At 40.2% G+C, this 16974-nt stretch overlaps 3 protein-coding genes across 3 annotated transcripts; 2 read left to right on the top strand and 1 right to left on the bottom strand.

Annotated features, from left to right (window-relative positions):
• Nucleotides 1–6089: 6089 nt before the first annotated feature.
• Nucleotides 6090–7962, top strand: LOC122996747 (DNA damage-inducible transcript 4 protein-like). The gene is made up of 2 exons (XM_044372388.1): nucleotides 6090–6435; nucleotides 6678–7962. The coding sequence occupies exons 1-2, from the start codon at nucleotides 6267–6269 to the stop codon at nucleotides 7190–7192; spliced, it is 684 nt and encodes a 227-aa protein (XP_044228323.1). The 5' UTR covers nucleotides 6090–6266; the 3' UTR covers nucleotides 7193–7962.
• On the bottom strand, nucleotides 7675–13386 carry dnajb12a (DnaJ heat shock protein family (Hsp40) member B12a). The gene is made up of 9 exons (XM_044372384.1): nucleotides 13190–13386; nucleotides 12649–12826; nucleotides 11837–11982; nucleotides 11574–11744; nucleotides 10207–10286; nucleotides 9993–10102; nucleotides 9735–9907; nucleotides 9077–9219; nucleotides 7675–8304 (listed from the first exon to the last, which is right to left on the bottom strand). The coding sequence occupies exons 1-8, from the start codon at nucleotides 13320–13322 to the stop codon at nucleotides 9098–9100; spliced, it is 1113 nt and encodes a 370-aa protein (XP_044228319.1). The 5' UTR covers nucleotides 13323–13386; the 3' UTR covers nucleotides 7675–8304; nucleotides 9077–9097.
• A 65-nt stretch (nucleotides 13387–13451) lies between these two features.
• Nucleotides 13452–15717, top strand: trmt2b (tRNA methyltransferase 2 homolog B). Its single transcript, XM_044372383.1, has 2 exons — nucleotides 13452–14395; nucleotides 14643–15717. Exons 1-2 carry the CDS (start codon nucleotides 13541–13543, stop codon nucleotides 15255–15257), a joined length of 1470 nt encoding a protein of 489 aa, XP_044228318.1. The 5' UTR covers nucleotides 13452–13540; the 3' UTR covers nucleotides 15258–15717.
• Nucleotides 15718–16974: the final 1257 nt, after the last annotated feature.

The following is a 16974-nucleotide window of genomic DNA, read 5'->3' as shown; positions in this document are numbered from 1 at the left end:
AGCAGCAAATTTACATAAGCAACTGGTTTGGACTGGACTGTCCTGCACGTCCTCACTGTGTATTCATGGCTAGAAACTAATGCTCTGTGTAGTCATACTGAGGCCTTATTCTCACTGATAGTAATCAAACTAATAGCAATGAGTTAACTGAAGTAAAATAGCAGTGTGATTAACATTATTCATTATTAAGGCATATATTAGTTGAAAACCCTGAAGCTGCTGCACTGGGAGTCAGCCACATGCCTGGTCATGAACCCACAGACAGATGTGATGTGACAGTCAAGAGAGTGCGGATCCAGAGGGAGAGGAGGGCAAAAAAAAAGGGAGGCCAACAATGTTCATCTCATTTATGGCAGCCAGTTGAAGAAAAAAAAAAGGTAATCCTATAGAGTCACAGAGCCATAGGGAGTTTCAGGTAATCTCCTTATAAAAGCTGGGGAAAGAATACTCTGTCAGTCATGTGAACGTGGTTTCTCCAGGTCTTTGTGAAGCAAAGGGAGGGGGTCTAATAGTGATGGCTGGATGATGGCTGCAGGGGGGGGACATGTAAAGATCAGATGATGCTTATTAACAAAACTTGTAATCAAGAACAGGCGCCTGACATGGCTAGATACAAGATAATGATTGGTAGCCACGGGCCACTCAAAAATGTGTTTTTCTCCTAGTTCCTTCAGTTGGATGTTTGAGCTTCACTGTGCAGAATGATGTTTGTACAGAGTTTAACACTAGAAGGCTGTTGTCACATTCATCTGCTGAAAGTAGAAAGTTTCTCCATGCCCACCGAAAAGCTGAGTTTAGGGTGTGAGTCCAGTGAGCAGGATTTGTGATATCACAACTAGTTTGGACCCAGTCATGGTCCACTGTTCAACTTACACAATAACTTAAGTCTCCAGCGCACATACACTCAGAATGGACTTTTTACTGAAGTAGGAGGCATCTTGTGTCAAGTGGTTAAACTTGTGAGGTTAACAATATTTATACATATTAATAGATTCTTCAATATTAAATGAAAGAAGGAGTAGATATCATTTTAATGATTTTAACGAAATAATGTAATTCTTTGTGGAAAAACCATATTAGACACAAATTATTATTCAAAGCAGAGTACATTGTTATATATCTTGAAACATGTCTGGATGAAATCCTTTAAGTTTTTGCAAACCTCAAGAAGGTTATCATAAAAATTAAATACTTGTAAGAAATAAGAAATAGCTATAATTTACAGTATAGCAAGGACGTCATACCCATTCAACTTAAAGGTGCAGTGTGTAGGATTTAGTGGCATCTAGAGGAAAAGACTTGGCAGAAATAGAATATAATATTCATAAGTATGTTTTAATTAGTGTATAATCACCTGAAAATAAGAATTGTCGTGTTTTTGTAACCTTAGAATGAGCCCTTTATATCTACATAGCGGGTCCTCTTCCGCAGAGCCCGCCATGTTGTACCGCCATGTTTCTACAGTAGCCCAGAACAGACAAACCAAACACTGGCTCCAGAGAGGACCTTTCACTTTTTTCATGAGTTTTGCAGCCACTGTTGGGGTATTCAGTTGGTTGCAATCTGCAACCTCACCGCTAGATGCTGCTATATCCTACATGCTGGTTCTTTAAGGGGGCATGTTTCATTTAGAAATTCGCTTTTCTGTATTTGTTTTTCTTAGTATGTGTCTATAACTATCTATTAGGCACAAACCCTCAGGTGAAATCTTACAGTAGATAATTGACTTCTAAAAACACTTTCAGTCTAGTGTCTACCATCATCATTTAAAGTCTTTATCACAAAACTCAAAATTCAAAATCTGCCACTGTATCTTTACATTTTATGATCAAAATTTCACAGTTGACAACAAACTTGTTTTATATAACAATAAGTTACTGACTTCATAAGGAGATAAAACTGCTCATGTAAAGTTATGAAACTGTGTCCCCTTAAAACATTTGAATGCATTACCCCCCTAATATTTGTATATTAACAAATATTAGAGTTTAAATTGACAGCGTTAATCAAGCTTAAAGGACACAATCTATAACTTGCATCTGATATCTGTCCCGTAAAATATGGTCAACATGGCTGATATACAGACTGATTTAAGATTCAGAGAGCAGTCACAACAGCCCACCAAGTCTTGTTTAATTCAAAACCAAACACAAAAAGCATAACATTGGCTGCACTGATAAATAATGCATATGGTTCTAAAATGAGAGATAGCTTCACTCAAGTCCAAGTCACGGTAAGAGTACTTATAAATAATGATCGGGATCTTTTTCTCTGTCTGATGTCATGTGGTTACAGTTCATCATGTATGCATTGACTTTCTTACTCCGGCACCTATCACTTAGCAATGCAGCCTCTCAGTCTAATGACATTCAATCAATATCAATAATCAGGCTCATTCTCAGGCACAGCAAAACAAAATGGAAACTACAAATAATCCTGTTCCTTTGGGTATTTTATGTCAAGTTGGTAGTCAGAGGGGGAGAAATGGTAATACCTTGTTCTAGGGGGAATACATTTGCATTCAGTATGTACAGTACATATGTGAATCTCCTGATATGTGTATAAAAGAAGCAGAAACAGTATATAAATGCATCAAAACACTTTGTAGAAAGTCGACTATATGGATGTGAGTCTCTTAAATTGTAGCCACGCACTTCACTCTTTAAGGCTATTTAATACTGTGTGAAATTGGTATTAATTAGGTTGGTTTTCTTAATGATATCGTAGCTGAGTTTGGAGAACATTGTTTTAAAATATGACTGCGTGTCAAAAGGCTGTGTCAGTTTGTTAAAGGACCAGTGTGTAGGATTTAGTGGCATCAAGCAGTGAGGTTGCAGATTGCAACCATCTTAATAGCCTTCTCCTACCCCTCCTCCCCTTTCAAGTGTGTAGGAGAACCTATGGTGGCCACGAAACTAAAAAAAAAAAAGTGAGAGGCTCTCTCTAGAGCCAGTGTTTGTCTGTTCTGGGTTACCATAGAAACATGGCGGGATCCATGGAAGAGGACCCGCTCCCGATTTAGATATAAAGGGTTCATTCTAAGGTAATGAAAACACAACAATTCTTATTTTCAGGATTATATAATTATTATACACTAATTATATATTATACACTAATGAAAACATACTTATGAATATTATATCCCATTCCTGCCAATAGATCCCCCTAAATTTTACATACTGGTCCTTTAAACCTTAGCTCATAAATAATGTTTCACTAAAAGACATAGAAGTCCACTTTCCCTAATTTGCCAAAAAAATCGAAACGGCTTTATTTCTAACACAAGGTCAGCCAAAAATGAAAAGCCCAACTTTGCATTAAGCTAATATTCCATGTAAATTTGAAAGTGGTGTGTTAAGAGTTAATGCTTTGATAACGAAGATTGCGTCTCAGCAAAACATGCCAAACATCACAGTTTCTCGTGCTCCCCCTGAGATTGCGGGTCTGTTTCTGCTTCCTCCTGCAATAAATCAAAACCTAAATGGAACGTTGTCCCAGCTCCAACTCCAGGTGACGCAGGCGCACAAAGCCAAAATGGGTAAAAATGTTTTTTTTAGATACACACAGGGCTCAGATGACAGAGTAATAAGAGATTGTGTGATATTTACCACTGAGGTGGTTTGATACTGTTATTCGTCTCTTACTGGAATCACTGCTGCTGACACCGGCCCACTTTTAACAAGGCATCCAAGTTTGTTCCACTGTAGCTTCTTCAACAAAACATCTCAGTCGTCTCAGCGAGATGAACCCTGCTCACAACAGCATGTTGTTGCTATAGCTACTGCCTGGCAAACACAACCCTGGGACCCTTTTACCCCTGGCTGAATTAATTAACAACATGAGCATATTCAAAAGGAGTCTGGAGAAGAAGGTTGCATCTGAACTAATTTAGGTGTAAATTCTCCACTTTCGTGTCTCATAATTGCTCTGGTTATTTCACCCCAATTACTGAGACAAATAGTTCTTCGGAATGAAAAATAAAGGTGCCAAAGGTTCACTCCGCTGCACCTCAGATTAAAGCAAATTGCTCCAGAAAAAAAAAATCCATTCTTAACAATCCATTTGGTAGTAGATTTATTATACATGAATTACATAGCCTGAGGCAAGCCAGCCTAACAGCTCTCTGAGGCCTGTTTGAATTGTAAAACACAGAGCCTGTCACGCTTTATTTCCCCTTTTCCATTTTTATGTTTTTTTCCATGACATGGCACAAATAATGCTTTACCCCAAACATTGTAGTGTAGAAGCTCAAACCTGCAGTTAAAGTGAGAGATCGTCCATCCATAAATAGCATGCTGAGACACATTAAAGATGTAGAAAAACACAATTTTGATCTTTAAAGTGCATTTTTTCTTTTCTTTGCACAAAGTGTACAAGGACCGATGCATGCCAAAGTGTTCATGGGCACATACGCTCAAAACAATAGGTGCAATCAAGCATTTTACACAAAAACAGGCAAACACATACACACCACACTGGGTTACACGCTCCATTGTGTCATTTAAAGGTGGTGCAGTGAGGCCATCATCTGGATATTCTCTGCATTACACTTGACCCATAAGGACTGTCACAACATATCTATCATAAGTATCTTTTGTATCCTAAAATCCCTAATCCGTCTATAAACTATGATGCTATATATTCCTGTCCAGTCTCAAATATTCAAATATTTGATATATTTGGAAATATACAAGATTAAAAGGAATTTCTGTGGGATTCAGTGTTTGCAATGTGAGTTTGAAGAAGATAACTCTTGTTGAGTAAAAATTACCAGCTTTAGTTTGCTTATAAAGGATCTAGAATAGAAAAAAAAAGTTAACTGTGTGGCAAGACTTGTTGGTTTTTCATTTGTTCAAGTCTGTCACAAGAAAACACAATGGAATATTTCAGCTTTAGCAGACCACAATGGTGACAACATGAAATGACTTGGATCAGCTTGGATACAGGAACTGTTCCTGTAGATGTGGAAATAAGGGAAAAAACCCAGACAAACATACTGTAAACATGTGAGAGTTAAAGGAAAAGTTGATGATGTCACCTTAGCTCCTGAGCAAGTCTTTTTGGGAAGTGGGGGGATGGTGTGTGTGTGTACGTGTTTGAAGTCGAGTCAGAAGTGTGAGAGTTGTTTTCACAGATCGGATAGTTTATTGACGCATATCTCTATCAGAACAATAGATTGTCTTAAAATGTCAAACTAATCAAATGATCAAAACGATCAGAAACGCTCTCACACAACTCAAGCAAACACATTAAACAAAATGTTTGCCTATATTTAAACACATCTACCCCCAAAATACCTACATGTACACCCGTACAAACGTTTTAACAAGCTCCTTTGTCTCTCTGGTAATAAAACCTTCAATTGGTTGCAGAAAGAAGTGAATAAACGACCAACACACAACGTCGTCACATAAGTCAGAAACTTACCAAAAATAACTAATACGTGAGTCATCAATTAGCCTAATTATGCGTTACTAATCATTTTTTAATTTAGAATGTCGAGAGCTCTAATAATTCTGATAACTTGAATGTTATGATCACAATAGCTCATTATTGTGTTGCTAAGATAATATCACTAAATTAATTGTGTCTGCAGCTCAATTAATTTTAGCTTTCTTCGAGTTTGAACACAAAAAGTTTGTTAACATAAACTGAATCCTGGTTTGGATGCATCGTTTTAAAAACACTGCAGGATTCATGCGGTCCCATTTCCCGATCATTTCATGACAAATACGCAGCCTACGTGCGAAACGTGCCAGTCTGGGCTGTCTTTCATTCACAGGGATAAATCTTTCAACATCTCTCACATCATGATTTTTGTCCAAGTTGCTAAAAAGCCGAGGGGGTGTGTCTTTTTATTGTCATGCCATCCAAGCGACGGACGTTGATAGAGTTGAATTTAATTGGTTTAATTTCACATTTAGCAAATTATTTTTTATTATTTTTACAACAACATGAACTATGTAGACGAGTTGGGTTGGGGGTCGGACAGGGGTCTGGCCTTTGCCTCATCAAAGGGGACCAAAAATGTTACCAGGCAGGGTAGAGAGATGAGGACGTGAGCTGCAACCTGATTGGTTGAGAATTACAATGGGCGGAGTCTTCTGGCTTGGGTATTTAATGCTTTGTTCCATTGTTGCAGACTGTGTTTTCCAGCTGGTCTGGCTCAAGAGGGGGGGCCTACTGTTTGAGGATACCTTTGCACTTTTTAATTTTTTTTTAACAATCAGATCTTCTTTTTTGTTGTTGTTATTTTGTTTTAGAAAATGTCTTCTTGCAATCTTTCCCTGGACGGCAGCTTTCCTCCATCCCCGGCGGAGGACAACAGGGTTTCGCAGCGGCTGTCCTGGGGCAGTCTGCTGCACAGGCTGACTGAGCTGAAGGGGATCAGTCAGAGAGTCACAACAGATCATCAGTGCTGCAGGAGTGAAACTGGTGAGTGCTGCAGGCTTTTGTCATAGGGGGCTCTTTTGTCTTTTGTTTGGGTTGAATCACACAGTATTTTTTTTGCAACTGTAAAAAGAGAGAGCACACAAAGGGGTACAAAAAAAAGAGGGGGGCAGATGCATTTACTGATGACCCATCTGTTTTTATCATCAGAAAACAGAATAAAAAAAGTTTAGAGTGAATCTTGCACTGCTACACAAGACTGTAACCTCTATTCCTTTTTTTTGTAGGATCTGTGTCAGATGAGTTCCTGACAGAGTCAGAGAGCAGTTTCTTTTGTTACCCCTTGGAGGAGACTCTGGCTACAGAGGTTGTGACCACCATCACACAAAGTCTCAACGATGCATCACACATCCTGGGCTGCTCCAAACTCATCTTACCCGACTGCCTTCTGCACAATATCAGCCAAGAGCTGCTCCACCTGGCTGTCAGTGAGCCCTGCGGCCTCAGGGGAGCACTCATAGACCTGTGCGTGGACAGGGGGGACCAGGACTCCCTATGTACTGTGGATCAAATAGCAGTAGATTCAACCCTGGTCCCGACCTTTCATGTGACCCTGGTGCTGAGGTTTGAGTCCAGCGGGCTGTGGCCAAAGGTTCAGAAGCTCTTCAAGGGAAGCAAGTCCCCGCAGACACCGGCATCATCTCCAAGGCACAGACACACTCTGAGGCTGAGTACGAGCTTCAGGGCTATCAAGAAGAAACTATATTGTTCAGGGGAGCTGCTGATTGAGGAGTGCTGCTGACCAAGCACTCCTGCTACTGATAAGCTGAACTCAACTCATGAAAAGAGGCTGGTGGGTCAAGTACTGTCTCTGTAATAAAATGTAATTCTACACATGTCAAACAGCACTGACAACATGTTCCTGTCTGTTGCTGTATCACAAGGTTTCTCTGGAACCGACTTATGTCTCATGGCAGCTATTCACCTGGTTACAGGTGACTGAAAAGTGAAGACTCATGTTTGAACATGAGTTAGTGTCTTACCTGTGAATGTACAGTCACACCCTTAAGGGAATGAATCATGTATTTGATAGTCAAATATTATCATCTGAAACTTGCGTGTTTTTAACAACTTTTAAAAAACCTGAATAAATTATTTTCCATTAATTTGCTGTGACAGTTCTCTTCTAACTCATAAGCAACTTGTCATAAGTGTGTGTGTGTGTGTGTGTGTGTGTGTGTGTGTGGCTGAATGTGTTTTTAAAGAGGAAATATACACCAGTCATTCATCAGACAAATTTAATTCAAAGAAACTTTTATACAATTTTAGCATGTTAATTTAATAAATATGGTTTACTTTTACTTGTGCAATGATTTTCAATACTTATGATCCAACAGGCTACAAGCAAATCCACATAATAACATTATAGTAAATGATATTAACTCCAATAAACCCTGCACTGTTAAAAGTAAAATGAATATTTACAATGGTAAGAACTATAAAAATTACACACTTTCCTTGTGAGTGGCTCAGACACCTGTCTATGAGAAGGCCATGAGGTTTCTCAAAAATGTTTAAGGAAAACAAAAAGATTGGGACAGAGAAAGCTTAATCTTAGCAGCTTTGTTTACCATTCAAATAGACAACTATGCTCTTACTTTCCACCGTGACGCCCAGCGGACTCTCACCGTTCCAGAAGACGCTAAAAGTAAGAAAATATCAGTCGTCAACTCAAAGCTTCTCACAGTTCTACAGGAAGTCAATCTACACCGAGTTGCAGAGAGGTTCCCTGATGAGGTCTGCTGCCCACTGCGCGTAAGGCATGTTTGATTCTCTTGGTTTGCTGCAGAAAGATGCTCCAATTTGTGTGGGCTCTGACCGATTTCTTCTAATTTGATTCAAGTACAGACGAACCTGAGAAAAACAGAGGGATTTATAATAGTTATGCAGCAGTACAGAGGATGAAGTTTCATTGGATCCCACCCCAAAAAACTACACACAAAACTTCTACACAAGTCATTCATTATCAGTGTCACTTGAGCAATAGTCACTATCAGTGGAACAGCTACAAAAACAAACAGATCAACTGACAAGTTTTAGCCAATTAACTACTGCAACTAAAATGCTTAAAACTGTTCAACAATTTTCAAATCATATGTTTTTTTTTTTTTTATTGATTTCCTACCTTCCAGGCAGAACAAAGGTTTTTGTTCATTTCAGAGACTTGACCCTTGCTCAAGATAAGTAATCCATCACAGTGACCCATCAGTTGCCTTTATTTCGTTGGTCAAAGTCCTGTCATCACATGGTAATGCAGTTGTGAGCAGAGCTTGATTTGAAAACTCTTCTTATTGGTGCTCTCAAGTAGCTTAAGTGCTTGTGGGAAACTCCGACATCTGAGCCAACGCAGCTGACTTTCAAATATCAGGTGTCGGCCACTGCTTGCAAAGGCATTACCAAGGAATGATAAGTCTGACAGACGAAAATGAAGCTGACTAAATGCTGGCTGTGATGGGTTAGTATCTGGATTGCAACAGCGGCCTAGAAGGTTGGAAATCAATCCAAAAACATTATGTCTTTAAAAATGGTCAACAGTAATGTAGAGTGTGTGTGATCTTTGCGGTTCATATACTGTATACAGTAGCAATTATGTTGTAATGTCACTGTGGTGTTTGAGGCGACTTACCCATGTGTGTGCAAGTGATTTCTAGCCATCCAGTATAACCTGAATCTCAGATAGTCTGGAACAACTGGGAGTCCCCATTCTCTGCGCCCTTTGGTACAACTCAGAATCCCCAAAGTAACGAGCGCGATACAGTAAGCCTTCCTCTGAAAGCACAAAGACACAGAAAACTGTAAGTTGGTCTCAATCAACCTTCTCAGAAATTTCCAGTCATATAGTTCAGGTGTTATATTAATTGTACGCTGTTGCAATGAACTGTTATTTCATTTTAACAATGAACTAAGAACACACCAAACTTTTAAAGAAAACCTGCAGAAAATCAGGGGTCATACTGTACAGTTACAGGACTGTAAACTAGAGCTCAAATTAATTGTTTATTAATCAATCAATCAACAAAAAAATAATGTAATTAATTAATCATTTAGGTCAGTTTTAAAAGGAAAAAATCCAGTAGAGTTCACTGGTTCCAGCATCACAAATGTGAATATTTGCTTATTTTCTTAACCTTCTATGAAAGTAAATTGAATATCTTTGGGTTTTGGACTGGTGGTCAGACAAAATAAGTAATTGAAATATGTAAACTTGGGCTCTGTGAAATTTTGGTTCATTGTTGATTCATTAATAAAAATGATTGTTAGTTGCAGCCCTGCTGTGGACCTACTCTGCTGCTTCTCCTTCCAACAGTTGTTTCTGAGATTAGAGATGTAGTCTTCTTCTACACTTCTCTCGACATTCTTCAGGTTATTTCCAGAATATTCTTCATTGAAACGGTCCCCAACATAGAAAGGCACCTTCAGGTGTGTTGTATGCCTTTTGTGAATATGTCCGGCTGACCTGGTGTGATAGAAAAGACATAATAACTATCAGTGAGACCTTTTCACACGACCTCAGAGAGCTTGGCAAGAGGTGACGCACTTACGGGCGGTAGCTAAGGCTGTAGGGAGGCTGCGTGACCATTATCTGGCTGAGTGCAGAAACAATGATGAGGATTAAGATGGGCATCAGCTGGACAAACAGAGCCAGACCTCCCTGTACAGAGAGAAAACACAACACTTGATTACAGTTTCATTACAGGACACACACACACACACACATCAGATGGTACGGTATCAGATGTTACAAATAGGACTTACATCTCTCTGTTGTTCTCGTCTTTCTTGCCTATTATGATGTGCAAAGTGCATTCTTCCATTTCTGTAAACATGTACATTACCTTAAAAAAAAAGAAAAAGAAAATTAAGATTAAAAAGGGTTTTCAATTCAACCAACCTATTACAACATAAGCTGATTTCACCGATTATCACATTTTCAACCAGAGAGAAGGAACAACTTTTACATACAGGAGTTTATGTTTAACATGGTGGACCAAGCAAGCCATCTGTAGATCTGTGCATATATATAAATATAAAAGTAATTTGTCTGATCCGGTTTAAGAACCATAGTTGTGGTTTCAGCCTGTTAACTTGACATATACGCTACACTGCTGTGCCTACAAGAGAGGAAATTATCTATGGAGAAGCCAATAAAGCAACTGAACAATCATTTTATGCCACTGTTCATCTGATAAAACAGTTTTCTCGTAGGTTTGTAATATAAATTGAGAATATGTTGATGATTTAAAAAAAAAAAATTGCAGCTGGCACAATAAAGTTTGAAAGATGAAAACATGGTAAGATTCACGAAGCTGAACAGCCAGTAAGACAGCTCTATCTCACTGACCCAGTCAATACGCTGAATCAGCCTAACTGATGAAGGACTGAGTTGAGCCAACAGTGCGAGAGACAGTGCAAAAACTAACGGTGGCAGTTGATGACACAAAACCCAACGGCTCCTGACAGTCAAATGCTGGCTTGGTATGTCAGGACACCAGGAGTTTTCAAAACATGAAGATATAAAAACAAAAAAAATAGAACTAACATCAGTTTACTTTCATGCCATATTGGGATAATCTAGCTACTCTAAAAATGTGTGTTATGCGTTGGGAAATTGTCAGTTTTGAGGCACACAGTATTTTATGTCATGGCATAAAACATTCAGTACCACCAGCATAGTCCTTTAAGTTAACACTCCAGTTCTGCAGAACACAGTTAACATATCTGGCTTGCTGTGAGGGTAATTATTGTATGAATATATATAAAGACATGTGTGAACTTCTTAAAGGTTAAGAATACTGACAGTGAGTCAGTCATAGAAACCATGTTTGTGCATCTGAGCAGCATGTTCCTGTGTGAAAGAGGAACAAAGTGCATCTTACTCTGAAGCATTTCCTGTCATGTCTGTAGGGGTATAACCTCGCAACAACTGAAAGAGATAAAGGAGTATTCACACGACTCTTCGGGCTCACTTCTCTGCAGCAGCTTCTATGTTTGTATCGAGTGTGAGTGAGCCATGCTGTGAGCATTTAAGAGAGTGTGACAATACTGTACTGAGAAGTTGTTTATTTTCCTCATTGAAGTAATAGCACTGCACCATAGTACAACAATTTCTGGCCTCTACTTACTTGATGGGAAGCCTCCACCAAAGAACATGTTGAAGAGGTCCTCGGGTGAAATGTCCGCTTCAAAATCACGGTGGTGCCTGTGTCTGCTTGGGTGTGATCTCTCTTCTCCGTACTGGTCATACTGCCTTCGTTTCTCAGCGTTACTCAGCACAGCATAGGCATTACCAATAGCTGAAAACCACAGACAGACAAACATTTGCACTTAGTGAGGTTTGACTAATGTGTTTCATCTAGTGCGGCATTCGGGATTACTTTCAATTTACCTTTAAATGCCTCTGTGGCTCCAGGTGCATGGTTTTTATCGGGGTGAAATTTCAGAGCCAGCTTTCTGTAAGCTTTTTTAAGATCCTCCTCAGGTGCAGTCTTTTCAACTCCCAGAATTTGGTAGTAATCTTTACAGCTTTTAATCCTGCAATGAAAACAACAACAACAAAAGACAAAACACCACAGATGGTTAGCAGATTGTGGAATAAACCACAAAGAAAACTAACAATACATCCCCTGAGATATTTAAGGGTAATGACACACAAAAGTAATGACACTTCTTATCAATGAATGAGCAAACTGTGATCATTTTAAGATTATTATATTCATTTTGTAGTGTTTCTAAATGCTGTTGGCTCTCCATAAACATTGGACAACTGCAGCCACAAAGTGAGCTCAGTTTCACAGAGAACTGTTGGTCAGTGAAAAAAAACAAAAACAAAGGAGTAATGTGGATATATTTCTATAAATTTGGTTTGATTTTGTGCATTTTGCCATTTCCAAATATTCTTACAAAACAACTATGTTGTTTTTATACTCATTTTAAGTCTCTTTAATAAAATGTATAATAACTACATTCAATGCTGCTTATTATCTGAAATATCTTGTATATCTTGTAAATTTACTTACTCCAGCTGAGTGAAATGATCATCATACTCCGATAGTACTGATATTTTGTTATCTCTCCATGATATCAGGTAGTGAGTAAAACATGTAATGTTGCCAACATTAACCAGCTCTACTGTCTCATTGGATATTGTGGTACAAAGCTGGGTGGTAACATTATTATTAAGACAATATGTATACTGACTTTCTGACAGCTTCCAGCTGATCGGCAGTGTATGGTTTGGCTGAATCTGTGGACCCCTGTGCGGACGCATCAGGCTCCTCTGCGGGGCTGCGGTGCCTCATAGTGGGTCCATCTCCGTTCACAGGACCACCATTCTCATCCGGAGGCTTTCCATTCTGCGCTAACGACTCCAATAAGCCTGTAAAGAAAAAGTGGAGCCACAATAATCAAGGATGCCACTTAGCTTAAGTCAGTATCGCTCTATTAGTAACGTACATTTACGAGCATAGTGAGCTAACGGCTAGCACTATAGCTTATAGCTAGGATGTAAATGCTAACTGCGAGTAGGCAAGCACCAATGTAAGCCAAATAGTATCCATATATATATTAGAGAAAATGCGGGTGGTGGGGCTGAAAAAACTACAAATACCAGTGTCAGTTAGCAGCAGCAGCTGGTGTAACGTTAAGACGGTTTATGCTAACGTTAGCTGATTCGATCTCACAGCCATGGCCCAACATTTCACATATAACCACAGCTAAAACACACGTTTATTCGACGTACTTTTGGCCTGATTTGTTGGAAACAAGCGCTGAGCCTTCTCTAGAAACTTCCTGGCTTTATCCGGTTGGTCGTTGCTGATCGCATTTCGGGCTATTTTAATGCACCGCTCGGCTTCGTCCTTGTTTGAGTCCATCGCGACACAGCGGAAATGTTTACTTGCCCCTGGACGCGCGGAGATGACGTCAGGGAAGCTATCTGGCCTCGTAAATAACGCGTCATAGCAGCAGAATTGAACCCCCAGCATGCACTTTTTCACACCCGTCGGAACGTGCGTTTTTAAAGTCACTGGTGTTATAACAGCAAACATCTGCAGCACATTCAACCATAATAGCTACTCCTTTGAAAGTCAGAATGGCTTGGGCAGCTCCACGCAGCAGGTCAGTGATGAGGTTATTTGTTAAGCACAAGATAAGAGGAACCTGTGTGTTATTTTCATCTAAATATACAGCTGATCAAGGGAGGACACCATCAAAGAAACGGTTGAGAAAAAGTCAGAAGAAGCCTCCCTGGACTGATACTCTGTCCTGGGAGGAGAGGTTAGCTGATGTGGTGACTCCTCTGTGGAGGCTGAGCTATGAAGAGCAACTTGAGCTCAAGCAAAAACATCAGGAAAGCATACTGTCACAGCTTTCTGGTTATCTCTCCGGTGACTGCCTATCACACTCCTCATCACCTGTCAGAAGTAAACCCAGCTTCCCTGTCCTGCCCGTCCTCCCTTCCCCAGTTAGAGATAGCTACCGCAACAAGTCCACGTTCTCTGTCAACAGAGGAGTGGATGGAAATCCAAAGACTGTTGGGTTTTATGTGGGCACAGGCAAGGAGGGAAACATTGTCTGCGTCAACGGAGACCACCTGCTCAACATGCCGGAGAAGCACAAACAGGTAGCCAGATGCTACCAGGACTTTATCCGCCTGTCTTCCCTGGAGCCCTGCCTACTGTTCCACACCGGGGGTCACTGGAGAGAGGTTACGGTGAGGACAAATGCAGCGGGCTGCACCATGGCTATAGTGTACTTTCATCCACAGACGCTCACCCCGGAGGAGGTGGCGGTCCATAAGGCTGAACTGGTGGATTACTTCGTGCAAGGTCCTGGGTCAGTGTGTCAGCTGGACTCTCTGCTCTTCCAAGAGAGCACCATGACTCGCTGCACTCATGAGGAATCCTCCTACCAGCTGCTGCATGGCCAGCCACACATTTATGAGGAGGTAATTAACATCGCAAGGGACTTCAAACTACAAACAGCTAACATCCAAACTGTCCAGCCTCATAATCTCTTGTTCAGCTGTATCAGACATTTTTTTTATCCTGATACAAATGCAGATGCAAATTTCTACTCACATAAGAGTGAGCAGCAATCCCAATCAAGCAAGAAAGTCTCTGCATGCTTACATTTTGTTTGTTTTTTTGTTTATTAAGTGCTGTGCTGTTCTTGTGTTGTTTTGTCATTCACAGGTGCTGGGCTTTAAGTTCCGCATCTCCGCTGATGCCTTTTTCCAGGTGAACCAGGCAGCTGCTCAGGTACTCTACAGCACAGTGAGAGACCTGTGTGTCCCAAACTGGGATGAAGGTAGAGGAAGAACAAAAGTGGGAGACACTCTCCTAGATGTGTGCTGTGGGACAGGTGCCATCGGCATTACTATATCTCCCAGAGTGGACAGAATTATTGGAATAGAGCTCATAGAACAGGCGGTGGAAGATGCTAAACACAACGCAGCGCTCAATAATGTCCTGAACTGTGAGTTTATCCCAGGAAAGGCGGAGGCAGTACTCCCTGGCCTTATGTCCCAGTTTAGCTCTGCAGACCTTACAGCTGTGGTAAACCCTGCTCGAGCTGGCCTGCATCCCCGTGTCATCCGAGCGTTACGAAACCAACCTGCTATCCGCAGGCTGGTCTATGTTTCCTGTAAACCGGATGGAGAGGCCATGAGGAACTTTAGGGAGCTTTGTTGTGCCCCTGACCCACAGAAGAAACTCACAGGAGGGGCATTTTCTCCGACTCTGGCTGTGCCCGTGGACATGTTCCCGCATACTCCACACTGTGAACTGTTGCTACTTTTTGAGAGGTAGCAAATACATTTTTATTCAGAGATGGGCTTTAACCCTTGAACAACAACTCTAGTTGCTTTAGAAAGCTAACAGGGAGTTGAATAATGAAGCACTGTATGCTGGACGATAACCACCTACAATTATCTTACACATACGATTCACCCACATAGGTGTTACACTTATTTGCTTGATTAGACCTGCTTTCAGAACTGTGATAGGGCTGCTACTAATGATTATTTTGATTATAGATTAATCTTTTTAATAATCATTTGGTCTATAAAATTTCAGAAAAAAGTGAATAATTCCCAAAGCCCAAGGTGACATCTTCAACTTGCTTGTTGTACCAAAAGTCCAAAACACCAAAGATATTAAATTTACAATATAAAACAGAAAAGTAAAATCAAATCCTCACGTTTGAAAAGTTTGTACCAGTGAATGTTTTGCATTTTTTTTGCATGAACAAAAACCATTTGACTAATCAGCCCTACTGTTGGGGTGGGCTGCAGAGGGTGGACACAATAACACAAAACACTTGAACAATAAAATGCGATGTAATAAAAAAGTCCTGCAGTAAATACTACATGATTCAAGTCTGAAAACAGACACAAATTGACTAAAGCACAGAAAAACCTCCTGAGATTTGAGTCAGCAGTCTTTTGCCCCACAGTTGCCCATTATAAGCTTCACAAGGGTAGCATTTGCTGCACATTGGATTTCATTAGATGTTCATACATAATTGTGTCCAACTCCTCCTGTCTTGTCCTATTGTTGTTCCCTGTCTACCTTGCACCAGCTGTATTTGTGCAGTAGATGGTGTCATTTCAACTCCTCCGGAACCATCCTTCAAGGAAAGTTGCCATGTAACGGCTGTTACACAATTCCCGCTTAGGTTCATCCCATTCATTCCAGTTCACTAAGGGTCATAACATAATGAGTGTACAGTTTGAGCAGCCAAGTTTAGTTACTGAGAGGTTACCACCGTTTATGTGAGGTCATATATTGCAACAAGGCGGCCTTGGTTTGAAGATAATATGTTCTCTTATCTCTTGAGTGGAGTAATGGGGTGATGATGCCCATCCACATAATCATCTAAGCTGTGCCAATTTCAGCAGAAAGACTGTGAAATAACCTTTTTTTTTTACCCCCACAACATTGCACTTCCTGGGTGCTCGGGTTCATATCAATCAGCATATTTTTACTCCTTTCTGCTTCTGTTCTGTCAAACTTTACTGAAGTTTAAGATTTGAAAAAAGACACATTTTCACAACACATCTTTGTATTTTATTGACTAAACATTGATCATTTTGAAAATGTACCATTGCATTTCAGTACTACCATATTGGTTTTCTCTGTTTGAGTTGAGTCATCTGCCTATTCTATGTTTGCTGATTTATAGAATATATTCTACTAGAAGACTGTAACCAACCAAAAGTTAGGATGTTTTGGCCACAGTTTCACCACATCAGACTAGTCTTGTTTTAAAATTCCTAATTGGAGCCTGCAAAATCACAAAATTGCCGTGTCTGTACTTCTTTGGAAAAGTGACATGTGAGTTGGACTAAAGGGCACAGTCATATGAATGCAAATGTCTTGATGGCCCCATGACTCAGACAGACACTGTCGTTGCCGTGTGGCATCATGGTGTCAGATGAGTTGACCTTTGTTTGCAATCTCTTGCAATGTTTCATCAGATTAAAGTAATATTTAGATCGAGATGTTGATTTGAAAGATCGGGCGA

Source organism: Thunnus albacares, chromosome 14 (assembly GCF_914725855.1).
Source record: "Thunnus albacares chromosome 14, fThuAlb1.1, whole genome shotgun sequence".
Taxonomy (NCBI): domain Eukaryota; kingdom Metazoa; phylum Chordata; class Actinopteri; order Scombriformes; family Scombridae; genus Thunnus; species Thunnus albacares.
This window is presented reverse-complemented; position numbering and strand designations above follow the sequence as displayed.

What these genes read in the sequence shown, in the direction of transcription:
- LOC122996747 (XM_044372388.1), top strand. Translation starts at nt 6,267, where the DNA reads ATGTCTTCTTGCAATCTTTCCCTGGACGGCAGCTTTCCTCCATCCCCG. An exon ending in GTGCTGCAGGAGTGAAACTG is followed by an intron (nt 6,436 to 6,677) that starts GTGAGTGCTGCA and finishes TTTTTTTTGTAG; the next exon opens with GATCTGTGTCAGATGAGTTC.
- dnajb12a (XM_044372384.1), bottom strand. Translation starts at nt 13,322, where the DNA reads ATGGACTCAAACAAGGACGAAGCCGAGCGGTGCATTAAAATAGCCCGA. An exon ending in GACGAGAACAACAGAGAGAT is followed by an intron (nt 10,103 to 10,206) that starts GTAAGTCCTATT and finishes CTCTCTGTACAG; the next exon opens with GGAGGTCTGGCTCTGTTTGT. An exon ending in TTGGAAGGAGAAGCAGCAGA is followed by an intron (nt 9,220 to 9,734) that starts GTAGGTCCACAG and finishes TTGTGCTTTCAG; the next exon opens with AGGAAGGCTTACTGTATCGC.
- trmt2b (XM_044372383.1), top strand. Translation starts at nt 13,541, where the DNA reads ATGGCTTGGGCAGCTCCACGCAGCAGGTCAGTGATGAGGTTATTTGTT. An exon ending in AGCCACACATTTATGAGGAG is followed by an intron (nt 14,396 to 14,642) that starts GTAATTAACATC and finishes TGTCATTCACAG; the next exon opens with GTGCTGGGCTTTAAGTTCCG.